The following is a 22,169-nucleotide window of genomic DNA, read 5'->3' as shown; positions in this document are numbered from 1 at the left end:
GGGATCGAACGCGGACGGGGAGCTTTCGCTTGGCCGCTGCGAACGGCTCCGCTCCGTGTTCGGTTTCCGTGCTGGAAGGCAGCGGTGACGTTTCCCGCACCCGTGGCGATTCCCGCACCGGTTGCGATGAGCCATTAATGAAGCACGCGCGGCGGTTCGCGGCGCGAAAGGCCAGCTGAAGTGACAGTGCGGTTTTCCTTCAGGACCTGACCCGTGCCACATTCTGCTTTTGCGTTAAATTGGTTCTTTTAAAGCCGTTCCTTGCGGTCGGGTCACATCCACACACGTTGTTTGTCCTCTCCTTGGACCAGTCGCTGGTGCTGGAAGCTTTGCCAATCGCGTTTGTGGCAACGTGAGCGTTGTGCCGCTGGCACGAAGCCACAGTGAGTCAGGCTTGGAGAGAGACCGAGAGAGAAGATGGTCTGAAGTTCAAGGTAGGGATTGGCACGGGCAGCCCCAGAGCAGCGCCAACCCTCGTGTGCCAGCGCTGCCAGAAATGCCCTAACGCTGCAAACGTAGCCTGCAAAGAAGCAGCAGTTGCCAAAGAAGTTGCCTGGATCTGCGAGGCTGCTGATGGGGGAGTGAAGCTGCGTGTCTCGGCGCTGCAGTTTCCTTTGGGTGCTGGGAGGGTGCTGTTACTCCACAGAGGGCTGCAGGTGGGTACGTGGGGTTTTGTATGCCTGCTTCGAGGCGCTCCGTTCCTCTGTGTGCTAAAATGAAAGCAAAACCACACAGAAAAATGAACTGGAAAGAAGATGCAGCTGCATTTCTAACTTTTTGATTCCCGCACTTGAACTTTTTTTGCATCTTTTACTTCTTTGGCCCTTCAGAAACACACGTGCAGTAGGCAGCTTATTGCCCGTCACTGGGAAGCACTGGTGACAGGCTGCAAGGCAGGCAGCTTGCTGATGTATTGCCTGCAGAAAGCTGCCCGAGGATAGTGATTAGGCAAACGCTAATGATTTGTCAGCATCTCTATCTTGTTTATTTTTATCAACAAAGCACACTGAGCTTATAGCTAGGGATGATATTGATCAGTGCAGCTGTTGACTTCATTACTTCCCTGCCCACATCGTGTCTCGAGGCTGGTTAGAAGAGGCAGGGAGCATCCTGTACAAAAGGACCACGGTCACAGCAGCAGCTTGGGTGCTTCTCAGATGTGCACAATAAATCACGAGGATGAATGAATGTTTTTCTCTGTGGACTACGTTCTGATTTGGGATTTTGTTGGTAGAGTGCTGGGAGCTCAGAAGTTGAAGTGTAGCTGATTTCTCCGGGGCTGGGATCAACCAGCTGCAGCGTGCTGCTTGCAAGGGAGGGTTGTTAGAGCAGCAGGACGCCAGTCCTTGCCCTCTGGAGCTCTGAGCTGCTTGGACAAGTCCCAAGCACTGGCCCTGTCAGCAGCATGTAATAATAAATTGTTACTGAAAATTTAGAATTTGGTTTAGTTTTCTGTCCAGAAGCAGTAAAAAGTGGTAGAAGGCTGGCTCCAGTCCTGCTGTCTGATGGCATGGGTGGACTGGTAGGGATAGCAGAACGTGTTTCCCTCCTGGCTTAGATCTTCCTGTTGATCTGGCCTTTCTGGAAAGATTCTCTCAAGCAAGCTTCAGGCAAAATACATTCTGGAGGTGAAGCAGTTGCATCTCTGAAGCAGAAACCATGCAGAGTGCAGGACAAGCTTCCTCCCACATGCATCCTCTTAGGCAGGATCTCACTGCTAGCAAGGTAGTGCTCTGCTCTCAGTTGCCCATTTATTCCTTGGATTTCTCTCCTGCTAACTATAGAGGAGGGAGCTGTTGATGGGGATTTCTTTCTCTTTTAGAATGAAGCTTACACATTTTCATTATTGTACCATATGCATCTCAAAAGTCTCCACGTTACCACAGCACCCCTAAGAAGTTACAGCAGTGTTGTTAGATCAAGGCTCAGCAATGCAGGGAGGTTACCTTTTAGGCTTTTTTGGATCAGCACATTAAGTACATTTTTGTGATTGCTGAGTTTTTATTCATTTTTTCCTCTGCTGTTGCTTGGAGACCTTTTCCTTCTTGAGCCAAAACCAGAGGATCTGCCCGAGATCACGCTGAAAAGGCTGTGAAAGTTCTAGGTCAGAACACAGCAGGTCAGGAATTTGGGATTTAAACATGATCCTTACAGTTATTTACAGGTACAGTTCCCAAAGATGTTATAGGTAGGAGAAATTCCTGATCCAAGTGAAACCAGGTTCTGTCCCAGGTTTGTCCGCTTACACTGGAGCAAGATTTGGCCCAGGAAGACGCAGCCTGGGGTTGGTGTACCCCAGGAATGATGCAGCACTGCAGTTCCTCCCATTGCTGTGCAAGAAGTAGCTCTGCTCATCCCATTTGCTTCTTGAGAGGCTCCTTTCTGTCTCGGGTTTATTCCTTGGTCAAGTCTTTGTCCCTGGCACTAAAGCATGCTCTTAAATAAAGAATTAATGAGACACGAAGAAAAGAGCTTCGATTTGCAACTTGTGCAGCATAAGGAGGCACCAGAAGGCTGGGAGCATGGGCTGCCAGGCAGGCTCAGTCACAACTGTGTCCTGTTTCCCACAGAGACCATGTGGTGCCTGAATCTGAAAGGTTACCTCATCCACAGCTTTGGCTGATCCTTCATCCTGGTGGCACAACCCAGACAGTGGCTGAACAGAACATCTGGAAGGGGGGGGAGGGTGCCTGAGTCACCAGAGTGTCCTTGGGGTTAGTGTTTGAGGTGAGGAAACTGAGTTAAATGCTGAGAGTGCAGGATAGAAAGGAGAGCATCCCTGGCTTTCTGAAGACAAATACCTTGATCTTTGCAGCTGCAAGAGAATAACAGACATTTTGCAATAGTTTCCCCAGCTGTGCTGCACAGAAGAATAACTGACTCCATAGCACTGATGTCCTCACTGCAGCAGGAACTTGCCTATTGAAAAGACACAGATTTCACCTGACAAATAAATATTTCAATGCAATTTGTGTGTGCTCCTGGAAATACTTTGGAGGGTTCACATTAAGGTTGCTTCTAATATGATTTGGCCCTATAAAAGTGAAATGGTCTTCAGTCATTTCTCCTAAATACCCTCAGTGCACTCAGCTAGTTCTGCTTCAGTGCCAGTGAGCAAGCCTGAAAGCCAGAGCAATGAGATTTTTGAAATAAGGAAACAGGACTAGCTTCCCCTAATGTCTGCCTCACCATCCTCCTTTATTTGGTAGTAAAAACCAAGGAGGGCAGAAGCCTCTTGCTTTTTTCCACGTCGATCACTCATACTTTTTATGACAGAATTTGGAATGTTTTAGTGAGTTCCAGCTGCCTGCACAGTGTCCAGCATCCCCTCTGGCTTCTGAGCCACTACATGGTCTAGTTCAAACACTTGCATAGAGCTTCTGGGTTGGAGCTGCAGAGAAACATCCAGCTTGAACATTAAGCTTCACTTGGAATGACAGCAGACAATTACAGGCACACGTTTTGGGGTCACCAGATCCCACTGGGGCTATGCAAAGGATCTTCCCAGCTGTACCTATCTCTGGTGGTTTATTCAACCCACTCTGAAGGAAACCAAGCAATATGGTTTCCACCACTTCCCCTTCAGAAGCCCTTTGTCAGCCAGATAACTTCTGCAGTGAGCAAACATGTTAGGAAACGAGGCTATACAGCAAGAAAATGTTTCACATAAACTCATTCCCACCAGTGTCCCCCGGGAGAATTTAGTGCATACCCCCCGAGGGACCAAACCACTGCAGGTTCTTCAGAGGTCAGCAAGTGGCAGGCTGTAACTGGAGCTATTGACATCCTGCTGGTACAATAAGCTATACAGCATGCTTTCCAGTGTGCCTTTCTTAATGAATCCTTTTTTCTCCTCCACTTATAGCTGCCCTGATGTCCCTGTAAACTCATCCTGGAATTTCATTTGAGGAAAGGATCTTCTGAATCAAAAGCTTTCTTCTGTTTTCCCCTCCCCACTGCTTCCCTGAAGATGGCATCCGACAGCCCGGAGTCGCTCATGACCTTGTGCACGGATTTCTGCCTTCGCAACTTGGAGGGGACTCTCTGCTACTTACTGGACAATGAAACTCTCCGGCTCCATCCTGACATCTTCTTGCCAAGCGAGATCTGTGACAAACTCGTCAACGAGTACGTCTGGGCCTGTGGAGGAGCTGTTGTCTGGTTTGGATAGGAGCTGGGAACTTAGGGAGGGGGGAATCATAGTTTTCTAAAAAAAGTGATGGAAAGGATACAAAGAAAAAAATGGGAGGAATTCATAGGCCTGTTTTTTTTTCTGATGAGCCTCATATTGGAAATAAGAATTTGCACTAACTTCAGAAGGAATTGTCCCCTGGGAGTTATTGTATCCCAGCAGTCACCATTTCCATATATGTAAACCCTGAGTGAAATGAACAGTCCCTGCTTCTTCCAAGAACATCAGAAACCAATAAAGGAGCCTCCCTATTTCCCACCACTGAAGCATTACAACTCTCTCTCAAACCAGAAAAATAAGAGTACAAAGTGCTAACAGATGTCGCATTTTAAGGCTGCTGCTCCCATAGCTTTACAAAGCAACCTGTTTCCAGGGCTTTATCATTTGGCTATTACAGTTTCCGTTGGCTGAATCCTTGCTTACAATGTCTGACAGAAAACTGTCCAGCTAATTTTTTGAAAATAAAAAATCAATTTAATAGCTTTGAACAGCACGAGAAAAAAAAATGTAGAGTCTGTGCTTGGCAGAATCCAGTTTGCTCAGAAATACACATGACCTTGCACAAATCGTTGCCTTAGATTTTCCTAAGGACTGTTAGTTTTGTGGAGGAAGAGCTAATAGCCCAGCCTCCAGAAGGAAGTCTGTGCTCATGCACTCGGTAACATCTTGTCAGAGCCAGGAAAGGTGCCAGAGCTGTAACTGAGCCTTTGTCTTCTGTCGTGCTGTGCTAACACCATTGCCTCAATACAGGTACGTGGAATTGGTGAAGACAGACAGCATCTTTGAACCCCATGAAAGCTTCTTCACCCTCTTCTCAGATCCGCGGAGCACCAGGCTGGCTCGGATCCACTTGCGGGAACAGATCGTGCAGGACCAGGATCTGGAGGCCATCAGGAAGCAGGTGGCATTGCAGTGACAGTCTCCAGCTGCCGTTTCACATGGCAGCGCTGTTGCATGGGAATCAGCTAGAATCCCAGAAATGCAGGCATTCCCAAGATTCCATACAGGTTTCTCTGGGAGAACCTCAGCATCTCCTTCCTCAGTTCCTAAAGCTGCTGTAGGGATTGGGGTGGGGATACTGGTCAAGTTTGGTGGTACAGGTTCTCAAGCTGTCCCTGAGAGGTGTTGTAGGGAGCAGGGTGGGCATTCTGCCTTTGAAATTCTTCTAAGTGTTCATTTTCCCATCTTCCAGGATCTTGTTGAGCTCTACCTGACTAACTGCGAGAAGCTGACAGCCAAGAGTCTGCAAACTTTGGTGAGCTTCAGCCACACACTTATTTCCCTTAGCCTCTTTGGATGCTGCAATATCTTCTATGAGGAAGAGAACCCTGGAGGCTGTGAAGATGACTGCTTGGTGAACCCCACTCGCCAGGTTTTGGTCAAGGACTTTACTTTTGAAGGCTTTAGCCGCTTGCGCTTCCTGAATCTGGGCCGCTTGATTGAAGGGGTCAATGTAGAGACGTTGCTTCGGCCTTTGACCTCCCTTGCTGCTCTTGACCTCTCTGGGATCCAGCTGAATGATGTGGGATTTCTGACACAGTGGAAGGACAGTCTGGTTTCCTTAGTGCTTTACAACATGGACCTTTCAGAGGAGCACATCCAAGTGATTGCACAGCTTCACAAGCTCAGGTCAGCAGATCTCTTCTTCCTTATTTGTCTTTTTCCCATGCAGATCTGTTAGAACGGGATATGTGCCTTTTCATGGACAGCCATCCACTGCTTCAGCTTATAAACATCCCCGTGAACAGGCTCACTCACCGACTCACTGCACATGTCTGACATGGTTAAAGCCAGACTGGGCTTTGTTTGCAAAAATAGTAAATACACGCACAAAGAAAGAGCTTCCCTTCTTCCCTCCCCCCCAAACAAACAAAAAAACCAGCAGAACTCACAAGAGATGACAAAAAAAAGGCTGTAGATGTACACAGGTACTAGTGTAGTGGTAATCATACTGAAATTCAGTCCTTCAAAACAATTGTTAAACAGGAACATCCAGACTTTGCTCTGAGGTAGAACCAGAACAAACTCTCAGCTCAGAGAATCTGCTCATTGCACGCTGTGTAAGTGCACTGTATGTGGATGGTGCAATCAAGGAACAAAACAGTGCAAAGAAATAGACACTCCTGAGCTGACAGCACTGACAGCAAAATGACTTCCTGACACAGAATTGAGACAGTCGCTGTTCAGACTGCACAGTGGTATCAGAAAAAGGATCCAGGACTTTCTCAGCCAAAAAGAAAGGCCTTACCATTCACGTGAAGGAGTCTCCAATGGCTTTAGTACTGACTCTGCAGCCCGCAGACACTAGGGGGTACCACGTTAATGTACGACCCCGGAGTCTCAGCCAACCTTCTGGGTAACACTGACTAAATCCAAGTGACTTTAACTGCTGGTGATTTGCAGTGAAACTTGGTCTATAATATGTAGAAGATACTTTTGTATGTATGACGTTGGCTCCTGTCTTAGGCAGTTTAGTTTCTCCCAAAGGATCTTTTCTTGGCAGACCAGGAACACTTGCACATTATAGCCAATGAGATTATCCCACAACTTCCTCAGCTCCAGGGGTTTCCCCAGAGCTTAAGCATTTAAATGTCTGAAGATAAATGAAATAATTAAGAAAACAATAGCCTGGGGTGGAAAAAAAAAAAGAGATCGGGAATGCAGACAAAAACTTATGTCAGTTAATTTGTGGGATGAAGCAACAGATATTTCTGGGAATGCAAAGATCCTTTAGTGCATCTCAATCACCAGGCAGAAATGCTCAGGTGGCTGCTTTGATGGAGCTTGGGAAAGGCAGTTCCTGAGCCTAGAGCAATTTCCTTTGTGATGGCATAGCCAAGTGACTCATTGTGCTCCATTTTAAGTAGACCTCCACCAGATATCTGTGTGCTTCTGGTAGACACAAGGCCAGATCCTGCTGCCTGATCCTACAGAACCACATTCCTGTATCTTAGAAAGAAAATAACAATCACTACCACACTCTGCTTGTCATTTTCCCCTGGCACAGCCACAGAAGCCCCAGCTGATGCTTTCTAGGCTCTGAGCTGCTCTCTGTCATTTGCAGACACTTGGATATCTCTCGAGACCATCTGTCCAGTTACTATAAATTCAAGCTGACCCGTCGGGTTCTAAACCTGTTTGTGGAAAACTTGGTAAACCTCACCTCGCTCGATATCTCAGGGCACACTATGCTGGAGAACTGCACTATCCCAAACATGGAAGAAAAGATGGGCCAGACAAGGTACGGAAACAGCAATTACCGAGGTCTGCTTGGATTAGCTAGTTGGGTCAGAGATGAATTACGAACTGTTCCCACTTTTGGGCTTCCAAATTCTGTGGGCCTAATTGATAGTAAAAAGCAAGATACAACTGTTGCTAGTTCTTGATGCTGAAGTCTAGTGTGGGAATCAGCTGTGATTTTTGTAAGTGACACAGGTAAAGATACATTAGTACTAACAAAGAATTTGTTCTACCTAGCTTACATACATATCTGAAGTTCTTTTCCATGTAGATTCTTCCAGAGGTCTCCTGCAGTGGTTTATATATCCAGAGCCCTTTACACATTTCTTACATAAAACACATAGAATATTGACTGAAATTAGGCCCTTCTGAGACAGGAGGTTTATACACTCAGTCAAGACATCAGCGTTCATAGGATGAGTGCTTTAGAAACTTAAAATCTAAAGGCAGATTTTGAGATCTGACCTGAATGCTGAACAGACCAACTTTTGAAAATCTTGGTGCACTTCAGTAGGACATACCTAAAGGTGTGGTTTTCCAGGTCAGCCAAGAACTCTGCCTCCTGATCCCTAAGCACTTACTGGACAAAAGCAAACAAACGAGACAGTACTGTCTCCTTCCCAAAGTTGGTAGTGTATATATATACATATATATATACATATATATACTGGCTCTTGGACAATAAGGAACATGGCAGCAAAACAAGAAGTGTTCTTGCATGATCACAGAAGCAGACTAGCATGTTTATCAGATGATACATCATCAAGTTTGCAAATAGTTTAGATCAGTGAAATCCACATTCCTAAGAAGTCTTCACCCTACCTAGTACATTTCCAGGACAAATTGCGTCCAGGAAAGCTGCATTCTGACATGAATTCTTATTGCTGTTTTAATTCCTCAGTGTGTTCAGCCGTTCGCTCAGGTTCACCTGGGACTCATCATGCCTACTTAGGTTTAGGAGAAGCTGGTTGGTGCACAACTGAAATACAGATATTATCACTCTAGTTACAGAGCAGTACAGACAAAGTGAACAGAGAACAAGCAGCTATCTCTGTGGCAGGAGACAGCTGGAGAAGCAGGGTACCAACACGAGTCATCTCTTTCTTTCCTCAGCATTGAGCCAGCAAAGAGCAGCATTGCTCCCTTCCGGGGTTTGAAACGACCACTCCAATTCTTGGGCCTTTTTGAAACATCTCTCTGCCGCCTGACGCATATTCCAGCCTATAAGGTAATGAGGGTGTCACAATATTGGTAGTAGGTACTTGGTAGAAGTTCAGAGAACTGCCTGCTAATAGAGAGGAGTTCTTAGGGTTTTGTGTGTGACAATTTAACTCTCACCTTTCAGTAGCTACTTGATAATGCAGGAGGGCAGTCAGAAGGCAAGACCCACACAGTTCTTACAAGTGCTAAAGAAATCAAAACAACAACAGAAAACACCAAATGCCTCTTAGAGAAGGGCCTGAAGAAATCCTCCTGCCTGAAGGACCAGGGTGTCTGTGACTACCAGAGATACCATTTTGTGTCCTTCTGGGCTGAGAAGTGACTCGCCTTCTTTGCTCCCATCATGGGCCTAATCCTACAACAGGACAGAGGACAGTTGTACCCTCTGACCTTTCAGACCTACCCTAGAGTTCTCACACCAGCTTGCTTTCTTCATTCTTTCTTCCCTGTCTCTTGTTCCTCCATGTCAGGTGAGTGGAGACAAGAACGAAGAGCAAGTTCTGAACGCTATCGAGGCTTACACTGAACACCGGCCAGAAATCACTTCTCGTGCCATCAACCTCCTTTTTGACATTGCCCGTATTGAGCGTTGCAGCCAGCTGCTGCGAGCCCTCCAGGTAAGCATCATGTGAGCATTTAACTCACACTTACAAGGGAAATTTCGCAGTCCCAGGCTTTTCTTCACCCTGAGACGCCACATAGTTCTGGAGAAAGTTCCAGTAGAATGGTGGAACTCATGAGCATGTTCCTGCAACATCTGAGCTGTGCATTCCTTGTAGCCTTGTAACAGCCTTTGCCACACACAGCCATAACTCTCACTCCAAGACTCCACAGCAAGTCAGTGGCACTGAAGCTTCACGTTCCTTCCTTGCAGCTGGTGATCACAGCCCTCAAGTGCCACAAGGATGACAAAAACATCCAGGTGACAGGCAGTGCTGCACTGTTTTACCTGACCAACTCCGAGTACCGCATGGAGCAGAGCATAAAGCTGCGACGCCAGGTCATCCAGGTGGTGCTGAATGGCATGGAGTCCTACCAGGAAGTCACAGTAAGAGCTGCCCAGCTTGCTTTGGCTCCCATAGTTCTCCTTCCCCGTGTTAAATCTTTAGCTTGGTGTTAGGATTTGAGTTTTCTAAGCCTCCAATACATGAGCTGAGGCAGGCACCAGAGAACCTATTGCCCAGATCTGCTTTTTGTCTTCACTCAGGTGGTAGGGATTACACACAAGGTGCTCCTTATCCATGTGATGTTCTCCAGAACCAGGAGAAGTAAGTGATGATAGCAAGGCACCTTTTTAGCTGATGTTAGTGGTCAAAAAATGTACAACCCATAGCATAGATGTCCAGCACAGACTATGAGTTGAAAATGGTGAGGGTGTTGGGGTATTTAGTCAACAGAAAGAAACACTATGCCAATGCACTCTCATCAGAAGTGCTGACACTGGGCTACAGCAGGTGACTTCTGAATAGAAAGCTTATAGACAGTGAAGAACTGGCTTAGAAGGTGACACGTACTGGGTGATCGGGTGGCCACTTGAGACCAGAGTGACAGTGAGGAAGAAGCACCTACTGAGAGCATAGAAAGCAGAGTTCTAGGGAGGAGCAAACTGTAGTGGTAGTCAAACAGAATTACTGCTATGGTTTCAGTTCCAAGCAACAAGGAAACATGAGGTGGTTAGGTCATGTTTTCATAGCCACCTGGTGCAGCATTTGCTTCCTTATGACCCAGGTACAGCGGAACTGCTGCCTGACACTGTGTAACTTCAGCATTCCTGAGGAGCTGGAGTTCCAGTACCGCCGAGTCAATGAGCTGCTGCTGAACATCCTCAACCAGAGCCGGCAGGATGAGTCTATCCAGCGTATTGCCGTGCACCTCTGTAACGCTCTGGTCTGCCAGGTGGACAACGATCATAAAGAAGCTGTGGGCAAGATGGGTTTTGTCATGGTTGGTATGGTCCCAAGGTGTCTTCTTATCCTTAACCCAGGCTACAACCGTTTCCTTGCAGCCGTGCACCAAATGCATCCAGGCAGTGAATCAAGCTTACTGTATCACAGAAAGGAGTTACTGTCCCAGCAAGACTAACCTATCCTGAACCCTGCCCCTCCATGTGGCATCTTTTCTGGCTTGCCAACACTAGAAGTCACGGTCTGAGAGACAGGCTGTCCATGAAAGCAGCGTGACCTGACACGTTCCATCCTCACTACACCATACAATTTCCAGAACTGGTAAAACCTTTTAACTATCTCCTTCTGCACCTCCTTGATCTTGCATCAGATTTCCAGCTTACATCAATGCGTATCTCACCCCTTTCAAAGAATTGCAGAGGCCACTGCTTTGTTGCAGTTACACCACATTCCAAACTTTGACTGCAAACCCAGCAGTTTGGGGACCATGACATAATTTAGCTCTGCAAATACTTGCAACACTGAACATAACCTAGTCCCACTAGTTTAGAGAAAGGTGTACTAGTGAGATACTCTGCAAAAGGTCAAAATTGCATACACTTAAAATTTGTTGTAGGCAGCTCTGCAGCAGCTAAACCTGTTGGTTTTAGCTCTATGATTCTTGAACTGTTCTCACTGTTCCCCTTCCTCTGCCCACAGACAATGTTAAAATTGATTCAGAAGAAGCTGGCTGATAAAACGGTGAGTGTTACCCAATAAAATGTAGAAATAATATTTTCTTTACTCTGACTTGGGCATGGAGTCTGGAGTGCCAGCCCAGCTTCTCTACCTAACCTGGCAAATCCCAGCTGGTGCTGCAGAATTTTCTGTCACAGTGGTGAGGGCTGAAGGGACAAACATAGCAGGGAGACAAAAATAATTAAAAACAAAAACCTACTTGCAAACAAGTTGAAAGCAAATAACAACATTTTCTTACCTCTGAAATTATCTGGGGTGATGTCAGAGATGAAGCCAGTATTTGGTTTGCACCAGGCTCTTACATTAGCAAAGCTGTTTCTTCATCCTTGTAGTGTGATCAGGTGATGGAGTTCTCATGGAGTGCCCTCTGGAATATTACTGATGAGACTCCTGACAACTGTGAGATGTTCCTCAACTACAGCGGTATGAAACTGTTCTTGGAGTGCTTGAAAGTAAGTATGGCTGGTTTCCTCTAGATGAATGCTGACATTAGCAGCGGAAATGAAAATAGCTAAGCTATTTAGCAATACTTCCTATATTGCATAAATGGAAAAAGGTTGCATATTTCATTCTTTCTGTGATCCAACCACCCAACCAGAAGAACAAAGAAACTTACACTCAGCACATCTTCCTTCTTCCTGTCTTAAATACAGTCCTCATTAAGCAGGGCAGCAGTGAATGATAGAGCCTAGCCTTGATGTTCTCATATCACACGTATCTTGAATACTAGAGATACCATTGGAAATCTACTAAAAAAGCACTGATAGCTACCCAAAAATCTTCATTCTTTCTAGATGTGCTTTCTGCATAGTTTCTCATTCCTATTGTCACCATCACTCTGCTACTGTATAATCCTGTCTCCTGCTTTCCTAGGAGTTCCCAGAGAAACAGGAGCTGCATCGCAATATGTTGGGCCTCCTGGGCAATGTGGCTGAGGTCAGGGAACTCCGTCCACAGCTCATGACCTCCCAGTTCATCAGTGTGTTCAGGTGAGTGCCTAGCTAACAAACAGCTGGGCTGGGGCAGGAGGAGTGCTCTGGAGCTCTGCTCCTGTATCACCTGGAGACTTTTCAGCTTTTGACACATCAGATTGGGTTTTTGGTCATTCAAAAAACGCTAAAAGGAAATAATAAGATACCTTTGTGAATGCGTTGGATTGTAAGGGTTTGGTTGTGATGTTAATGCCGCTGAAAAGCTGTACCTCTGAAGGGCACAACTCCTGTTTCAGGCTGGAGATATTTTCTCAATAATCATCTCCGAGTGTAGATAAAAGATGTGATTGTTTTTGGAAGATGCTAATAAGGTTATTCTGGCACCTCTAAATGATTTCTTCTCTCTCGGCAGCAATCTGCTAGAGAGCAAAGCAGATGGGATTGAGGTATCCTATAACGCCTGTGGTGTGCTCTCCCATATCATGTTTGATGGTCCGGAGGCTTGGGGGATATGTGAGCCCCACCGAGAGGAAGTTGTGAAGAGGATGTGGGCAGCCATCCAGAGCTGGGATATCAACTCCAGAAGAAATATCAATTACAGGTGAGAAACAGAGAAGTTTGGCCCATTTACCCAGAGCCAGGATTGTCACAGAAAGCAAACACCAACAGATGAAAGGAAAGAGATACAGCCGAGCATGGAGGCTCTGCTTAGAATGGAGGAGAGACCCTTAGGAATGTATTCTTTAGTGAGAGTTTCACATCTTCCTTTGAGTCAAGGTAGCATGTTACACAGGCTGCTAAAATTCGATACCTTGCCTGGCAATTCTTATAGGAGGAGCATGGGAACACAGCAGAATTTATCCTGTTTCTGGTGGAATTGTATAGTTCAGGAAACCCATGATCTGACTGTCTGGTGAGACTGACTAAATAATGTTCTCTGAGACTTCCATCCTTTGCACCTCTTCAATACTGTTTAATTCTGTAAGTCACATGCGTTGCTGTGCTTTCACTCTCCTTTGGAGAATATCTAGACAGAGTGTCCAGAAATCTCTTCATGGGTTAATGCAGCTGGTGGCACCCTCCAAAGCTTATCCTCTGTAAGGATAGCAAGTATTCTGTTTTCCCATAGTGCTTGGCAGGGATCCCAAACAAATGGCATTCCAGTGCCTTTGCTACAGTATGCACACGTTATTGTCATAAGAAACAGAGCAGCTATTGCATGTGAGCAGCTGGCATTGGATGGGTATAATTTTGCTTTGGACCTTCTACAGAGCTATCAGTGATGCTGTTTCAGCTGTCATGAGAAAATGACTGACAGAGAATAGAAATCAGCTGACTTCTTTGCAGCTATTTATTTGGACAGCATGTTTATGCTGAAGTGGTAGGGCCTGTAAGCCTGCCAGTATTGCCATGTGACACAGACTTGCTCTTTGATGCCAGAAGCTTTAGCATGCTAAAGGATTTTCTGCTACAGTATCTATGAACACAGAGTATGTGTTGCTTTGAGTGACAAAGGCGCTGAAAGAAGTAGTTCTTGGATTTTTAACAACTTTTACAATATTTCTGTGCAGGTCATTTGAACCAATCCTTCGACTTCTTCCACAAGGGATTTCTCCTGTCAGCCAGCACTGGGCTACCTGGGCACTGTACAACTTGGTCTCTGTCTACCGTAAGTTTTAAAATCATATCCATTGCACTGCACAAGTTCACACAGTGGATCTAAGCTTCTTAGCAGAAAAACTCATCCCAGTTTAGCTATGTAGTTAGCAAGAACCTTATTTGAATAATTTAGTAATGTCCAGGCAGCATAGCCAAGCAATAAACAACATGTAGTGTATAGGAAATTCCTTCAGTGTTTAGATCCCTCTGGCCATGCTCTTCTCAGTCATTTTGTATCTTAATTTTACAGTCAAGGCACCCTTAACAGGTTGGCTCCATAAAAAACTAAAGTTTTGTTACTTCTCCAACAGCACCCCTCCCCTCCTGCCACTCTTTATACTGCTTTTGTAAAGGTTCACAAGGACATGCCTTGTTCTTTCCTTGCAGCTGACAAGTACTGCCCACTGCTGATCAAAGAAGGTGGGATTCCCCTTCTGAAGGACATGATTAAAATGGCCTCAGCACGGCAAGAGACCAAGGAAATGGCCTGGTAGGAAACTAATGCACTGTCATCAAACATTCAGTTTAACTTCAGTTTAGTTTCCTGTTCCCCTACATCAAGGAAAGCTACCAAAGAAAGCCCTGTGCTGTTTATGAGAGGTGAAATAAACACAAGCAAAGAGCAGGAAAAGGAAGATAGAAGATTAGAGGTGTTTATACATTTGCAATAAACACTGATAATCAGTGTTTATAGATACCAGGCAAATAGGTTCTAGAAGTGGCTTGTTGGGCAAGAAAGCTGCTTATTGCATCTCTTAACCTGATAGTCCCCAGTCATCACTATACTTCATACTTCAGGTGTGAACTCCTTGTCCAGAATATCAGTCTGTCAATGAAAGAGCTGACTGCATAGTTTAAATCAAAGGATTTTCAAAATGTGGAGAGAGTCCATCACTTTTGTGAGCCTTCCCAGCTTACTGTGTGACCTTCCTTTGGAATCATTCTTTCAGAGTTTTAAGCCAGCTGCAGTTCCTAATCACTGACAAACTGAGATCTGTAACTTCATATCTGCAGGATGAATATTAAAGATCAGCTGGGAATACGTACCTTGTGGGTAGCAGGCATTCCCCACAGCTGAAGGGCTGCTAAATGCTGGAGGTGGTAGAAGCCTGCAGAAGACTGTCACAGGTTAGGGACATTACATATGGTGATGCAACAGTCCAAGAACAATAAATGGAAAGAATAGAAAAAGCAGGGACAGGTAACAGTGGAGTGCATGGAAAGCATTTGTATGCATGTGTTTTCTGATACAATTCAAAGTTATCTGATGATTGAGGCGTGGGGGTCATGAATGAATGATCTGGAAGTATACTAATATGACTTGAAATTCCAAGAGAATGAAATTCCAAGCTCTTAAGCTGCTTATGTGGAGGATAGTGGTTTTCATATCAATATTGGTTGATGTATATCAGAAGAGACTGACTGCTACAAACAGCAGTTCTTGTGTTACTGTCCTACAGCCATAACACAATAAGCATTAAACTAAACCTTCTTTCTTTGTCCTGTTTTATCCCTAGGAAAGTTATAGAGCACTGCAGTAACTTTAAGGAGGAGAACATGGACACTTCCAGATAGAGGCAATCATCTAATGCCTCTTGCCAGCACTGTATCCAGCTTCTCTCTAATTCACTGTATATAGTGAGGACTCTTTCTTACCAACTCGCCTGTTGGAAGGAAACTTTATGTGTGTGTGTGAGACCCTCAGTAGATGAAGGTGAACAGGGGAGGGGGGGAGGGACTTTTTGCACAACAAAATGCTTTCCTTAAATTAGTGGACTTTTTCGTTATGAAGTTTCAGATTGAAGTTCTGTGTGTATGATTTCTGTATAAAAAGAAAACAAAAAAGACAACTACATTATGTATCTTTTAACCTTTTTTTTTTTTAAGTACCATACAGAGAACCCCAAATGATCATGAGCTTGAAAACCCAGTTGTGTGATCACTAGTGTGACATTTTATTTCCCACTTTTTAGAAAATTCCCTTTTGCTGTATTGCATGAGGTCCTGTAATGCAAGTCCTGACTCAGCATTGGCCACTCAGTGGGTTTACAGGCAGAAATGAGTTAGTTATTTGCTCTGAAGGTTGGGGGACACATTACCAAGAAGTCAGACCAAAAGAACTGAACTTTTTGGTAATATTTTTAAGTAAAGGAAACAGGGAAAAATGATCCTTTAAGCCAATTCATTCTCTTAAGAGTTTTTTATGGTAGGCTCCTATTAATGGAAACACTGCTAAATGTATGTGGTTCATTTGGAAGTAAGACATTCCTTATTAATGTCAGGAATTCTATTTTGTCCCCTTTGGCAGTTCAGTAGGATCTGCCAGCCCACCAAGACTCATATGGTCAGAGATGACCAGTAAAACCAGTTACATCCTTGGCAATGCAGAGCTTTTCCCTCTAAGGGAGCCTGTGCATAAAGGAACAAGGTTTGTTCACAAAGGGCTATACATCTTCATACCAGTTTTTCAACACCTTTTTAGTTTTGTTCTGCTTCATGGAGAAGGGCTACAAATGCCAGAAAATGGCTTAATAACCCCTATCAGGCCATGGGCCACTTGTGCAAGTCCTGGTAAATGGCTGAAGCTGTTCTACCCTTCTTCAGTCTGCACTCAGTGGTAAAGTAACCTCACTGCACAGATGCTGTCATTTGAGGTGCTAACATCTCCTTCTAAGGCTGAGGAGTCTCTAGGAACTCCCTGGAAAATAGCACTTCTTGTTCCACCCCAACATCTTCCCCCTCTTCTGACACTAGTCTTATCCTACTGCTAGCACTACCCAGTGCAGCCCCACTCCCATCAGCAGATTCACTCCAATTTATATGGTTTAGGGGAGAGGAGAATCCCCACTAAGCTGGTCACAGAATCACAGAATGTCCAGGTTTGGAAGGGACCTCAAGGATCATGAATCTCCAACCCCCTGATCTTCACCTGTAAAACCGCAAGCCTACAGAGTCTTAAAAAGCCCAGGGCCAAAGGTTGCTTCACAGCCAGGCACTCAGCATCACGTTGTGCAGTTCATGCTCAGAGCCCCACTTGTCACAGTTCTTTCAGAATTCACAGCTCTGCCCTTAAAAGTGGTTTTGAAAAGATTTTACATCTGCAGTGAGAGGAAACCGTGGCCATGTGTGTTAGGACATTTCAGGCCTCTGGGATAGCACAGTAACCATTGCTGCTCTCTTCCCTCATTTACATTGCTTGCTGCTATGACTGAGGTTCTTCTGATGCTCAGAGTTAATGCTGTCATTGCTGAGCATGTTATGGACAGATCCTAGGGACACAAACTGACACTTTAAATGACAGAACACAGCTGCCCTGGAGGGGTTTACTTTTTTCTGCCAACACGGTGTTACCCAATGTCTTTTCTTCTCTCTTTTTAACCATGTCATGTTTTGATATTGTGAGATCTGTACTTTTTCTTTAAGTATTTTTCAAACTATATATATATTTTTGTGTCACTTTTGAATTGTTTTCATACAGTTTGAAAAACTTGACAAATTACACTTTTTTGTGGTTGTTTGATTGAAATGATTTTTCTCTCTTTTATTCCTGTTCCCTAAGAATTTCTGTCCCTATAAGCTTTGAGACAGAGATGTTTATTTCATGATGTTTTCTGTGTAATGCTTGCTAATCATTCTCCTAGATGCAAAACTAAGAGCAGCTGCATATACTGCTGACCAGCCTCCACGCATTGCAGGAGTCAGGCTTTGCTCACATTATTCTCTATTTAGTGCTGTCCTTTTGAAGTGGTCTCATGTGACAGTGCCAACCCACTAGATTTTCTTCCATTCTAATGTCCATGCAGTGAAAACTTGCACCACTAAAATCTTGAATCAAGTGACAAAAAACTCTAATGATTCTGACAATGTTGGCAAGGTGGGATTGGAGGAGATGGAGAAACATTGTGGATACACTAAGTGTCAGAAACCTGTATCCTCAGAATGCAGCTGCTCTGCAGGAGAGACAGCTGGAGCACATCTCAGCCTTGCACTGTAGTCAGCCAATCAGGCTTTACTCATTGACAAAACTACTTCAAGGTTAATGAACAAGTGATGGCTTGGTTCCATCAGCCTCAAGCCTGAAGGACCCCAAGAATTCAAAGCAGTCCCTCTGTAAGTTGAGCTGTTACTGAAGTCGCACCTGCTGCAGCTGCACTGTGGTATCACAAACTAACAAACCTTTGTTTCACATAGCAAAGATAACATCTGTTCTCACTGCTCACATATCTTCGTGTACCTGAGTCTGAACCAGAAAAAGATTTCTGTTTCCTAGGAATGTGGAGATTAATGGAGTCAGGCCAACCTGCCAGAAAAGTTTAGCTCTGTGAATCTGCCACTTAACCGTAAGGGGTGGGGGAAAACCATCACTGGTCTATTACAGCTAGCTACATAGAATCATAGAATCCTCAGAGTTGGAAGGGGCCCTTAAAGGCCATCTAGCCCAACTCCCCTGTAATGCACAGGGACATTGCAGCTACATCAGATCAGGTTGCCCAGGGCTTGATCCAGCTACACCTGGAAAGTCTCCAAAGATGGAGCATCAACCACAACACAACACTAGGTAACCTGTTACAGTGCCTCACCACCCTCACTGTAAAAGATTTTTTTCTTTATATCCAACCTAAATCTACCCTCCCAGAGCTTGAAATGGCCAGTTTAGAAAAGAACTGTCCCATGTCAAACCCCATACTGCAGAGGAAGGAGGCTTTGGTTTCACACACAAGATAATAGAAACCAATCCTGTCTAGAAAACTATAACAGTGTTTCCAATGTAAGGTGAAAATACAGCTGGAAAGAAGCTCACAGTCTGATCAAATATGGCAGAGGGACTCCTTATGTCTTGCAGTTGTTGTCTCACTCACACTCTCATTCATGTTTTTATGTTTACATTTCCCTTAATATTCAAAAGCTGGGCAGGCAGAACATGAACCAACTCAGTAATTCTCTGCAGAGACTATTCCAACAAAGGAACCCTCTACCTCCAGTGCAAGTGGTTTCCTTTCTGGCTGGAAAATGCCTCATGGTTCAGTGGCCCAGCACAATGATGCAGCAGTCCTCAGCACGCGGGGTGTCAGGTGTCTGCCGTTTTCCCTGGAATAGACATGACAGCAAGTTGGTGGGCAGCTTTCCACAAGTGCTTCCATTTGACAAGATCCGTGGGAGGAACTGCTTACACAGATTGGCATCTGTGTGTATGATGCTTAACACGTAGCAGCACCAGACTTTCTCACTGAGACCACGCTGAGAAAGTTTAGCACTCGTACTTGTGGCAATTATTAACAATGCAAATAATTAATCTGACCCTTCTGCATCATAGCTGTTATCGCCCTGCACCTCTCTGCTAGCTCAGATATTATCTGTTCAGCACTGAATCCTACCCAGCCTCCTGTTTGAGTTGCTTTGGTCTCTGCAAAAGATGAGGGGAAGAAAAGCCTTAGAGCTGTGAGCTTATTCTATTCATCACTTGAAGAAGATGATGAATTATCAGGGCAGCAGAGGAAGGGGCACTGCATTCAGGCACTACTCCACAAGAAAAAAATATCCTGAGGTTGTTTAGGAAGAAGACTGCCACAGCTCAGGTGTAGGGGGTGGCATGCACTGGAAAAAAAAGACAATAAAAATTAGGGGAAACAGCTGATCTCCACGATAATCATCTGTACAAAGCAAAGAGGGTAATGGTTATCAGGGATGGATGAAAAGACAGCACTTAAGAACAGGAATTAGGGAGATTTCCTGCTTCACTGAAACATTTCTGCTCTAACAGACTATTTTGGCTTCAGATAATTGTCACTGATTCTTTCTGTAATTCCTTTTTGTTTAAAAAAACAGTTTTTAAGCTAACCAAATAGCTATTTCCACATTCTGCATACAGAAAATAATCTCAGTAATAATGAGCAAGCTTCTGCTTTTACTCCGTCCCTTGACCTGCCTATGTTGAGAGGCCTGGTTCAAATGTTTGTACATGGTGAAACCAAGCAGGAAAAAAAAAATAATAATAATAATGCACAATTGTTCCTTCCTTACAATTCTGAATGAATTAACTTTTCTGTTGTATCCATTGGGATACTCTCTGTGTATTAAACCTAGTGCTTAACAATGTCTTTTTCCTTTGGTCTATGAGTGTGGATTACATAGGTACATTATTGGTCCATTTGCTGTCATATATTTCATTAAAAATGAAAGGAACTGCCATGTGTTGATTGTGCAGTTCAGTGGCTTTTGCTTTCATCACTTTGAGGGATACAATACTGTTTGTCAATAGAAAAGAGGCACGGAGAAAGAGAGTATTGTTATGAAATAATGTCAGAGGGGAAAAAAAGAAATCAGAACAATATTTAACTGTATAAATTGCCTCTGAACTCTGTAACGGATCTGTGGCTGTAGCATTCTGCAGCCTTAGCACTGCGAATGGGCAGAAGCTGAATACTTAAAGAAAGACACTTTTTAGTTTAAAACAGTCAACCTGCTTTAAGGCCAGCAAGACTTCCTTCTTAAGACACTGATCTCACAAGAGTTCAACTCCCAGTTAATCCAGTGATCACTGTAAAACCTCTGAAGGGCCAGACTCTCAGTGGCTGAAGGAAGAGGAGTTATGTGAAATGGAACTACACACAGGGAGCTGAAAATGTACCACACCGCAGAGAACAGAGATATCTTATGCTTCCAGCAGCACGACATTCCTCGCTGGAATGCCATAAGAATCGAGATCCTCTGCCCAGAAACTTGCTCATGGAGGGTTTCTAACCAAGCCTAACTTCAACCATACAGCCCTTTGGGTTGAAACCCTGGAGGCAGAGATAAGCTCTCATTCAAGACAGATTTCAAAGCTATGAAGAACAAAAAAAGCATAACATGCACCAAATTATTCTAATCACAAGAAGAGAAAGAATACATCCCTTAGGACAGATTATTCTGGAATATCAGAATGTTTTTGCTTTGAAGTGAGTAACGCTGTTACTACTCAAATTGCTTTCATTAAGCTTTAAAGTTCACACCGCTCCACAAAGAAAGGAAAAACACTTCCCACCTTTTTTTTTCCTGGTTACAGGCAGAGACTGATGTTACTGTTCTGAGCTCCCTACTGTTCTGAAAGGTTTTTTTTTAACAGAAAGATTTCAAGGATATTTAAAGCACACAGACAGTAGCAGGGCCACCTCCAAATTCTGTTTTGACAAGTGCTGATCTCATCTAGGAGGTTTCTGAGAGAGGATTTCTGTAGGTTTCTGAACTACCTAGAATAATTAAAAAGAAACAAAAAAGAATATGAATGACCATTGTAAAGGCAAATTCAGGCCATTCTCACAGAATCATAGAAGTTGGAAGATACCTTTAACACCATCTTGCCCAACCATCAACCCATCACCACCATGGCCACTAAACCATGTTCCTATTTTTATTAACATTCCAATGCAGCTGTCTTAAATAAGTAATTTGTATCACCTGTGCAACCAGGTGCTTTCCTGGAATCAGCAAGTGGCCTCTGACACTTAAAACAGACAGAAATAATCAAAGTTAATGGTCAAGCAGCACCAAGGTATGAGGTGTATGAGCTGCTTTCCAGGGGCAGGAGGATATAATTGCAAAGAGTGGGATTCCTCTTTAGAGTTTACTGGGAAGGAAAATAACAACAGCAGCAAATAAACAACAACAAAAAACACTCATTTCAGAATTTCTACAGGTTTTTGGTGAGCTTCATCTCCTCAGAACAGACGCAGAGGGTACCTCTAAACAAGCTGAGGACCACAGAGACCAAAGCATCGAACGCAGGGTGCAATTTGGGGCTGCAGGTGGCTGTGCTTGGATGAGAACTGTTCTGTATTTCCTTCCAGAGCTGCCAGAAGAGCCCAGGACCTCTCAGACACAAACGTGTGTTTCAGATGCGTGAGCTGAGATTGGATCCCTGGCAGCCCCCACCAAAGCTCTGCCGTGCTATGAGCTCTGCTAATAGAGCTCTGCTAATAGACTTGCCTACATGCATTCTGCTATACGCATTTCTGAAACCACCTGATAAAATAAATCTCCCAGACCAGAGCAGCGTCTCACACCGAGCCTTCCAACGCACACCTGGACGGACCCCAAGCACCGCCGTGTCCGTTTAGCAGCCTCGTCCTCGGCTCTAACAACCCCGTTTCACCGCAGGGCCGCAGTACCAGGGGAAATAGGGCTGAGGGGCCGCGTAGGGCAGCACGGCGCGAAGGGACACGGGCTGCGCCTGAGCGCTAAGGGAAGGAACGGAGGGATCAGCGCTGAGGGGAGGGCCGAGGCGGGCCGGCCGCACCCCGCCTT

The 22,169-nt window shown here is 44.7% G+C and overlaps 1 protein-coding gene across 1 annotated transcript; it reads left to right on the top strand.

Annotated features, from left to right (window-relative positions):
* Positions 1-3,844: 3,844 nt before the first annotated feature.
* ZER1 (zyg-11 related cell cycle regulator) lies at positions 3,845-20,073 on the top strand. The gene is made up of 15 exons (XM_003211242.4): positions 3,845-4,128; positions 4,943-5,093; positions 5,385-5,821; positions 7,257-7,433; positions 8,546-8,660; positions 9,124-9,270; positions 9,528-9,701; positions 10,382-10,597; positions 11,257-11,298; positions 11,628-11,747; positions 12,169-12,284; positions 12,640-12,828; positions 13,799-13,896; positions 14,274-14,376; positions 15,404-20,073. The coding sequence occupies exons 1-15, from the start codon at positions 3,971-3,973 to the stop codon at positions 15,459-15,461; spliced, it is 2,301 nt and encodes a 766-aa protein (XP_003211290.1). The 5' UTR covers positions 3,845-3,970; the 3' UTR covers positions 15,462-20,073.
* The last annotated feature ends 2,096 nt before the right edge of the window (positions 20,074-22,169 follow it).

This window comes from Meleagris gallopavo, chromosome 19, assembly GCF_000146605.3.
Source record: "Meleagris gallopavo isolate NT-WF06-2002-E0010 breed Aviagen turkey brand Nicholas breeding stock chromosome 19, Turkey_5.1, whole genome shotgun sequence".
Taxonomy (NCBI): Eukaryota; Metazoa; Chordata; class Aves; order Galliformes; family Phasianidae; genus Meleagris; species Meleagris gallopavo.
Note: the sequence above shows the minus strand (reverse complement) of the source record. Positions and strands in the feature narration are given on the sequence as shown.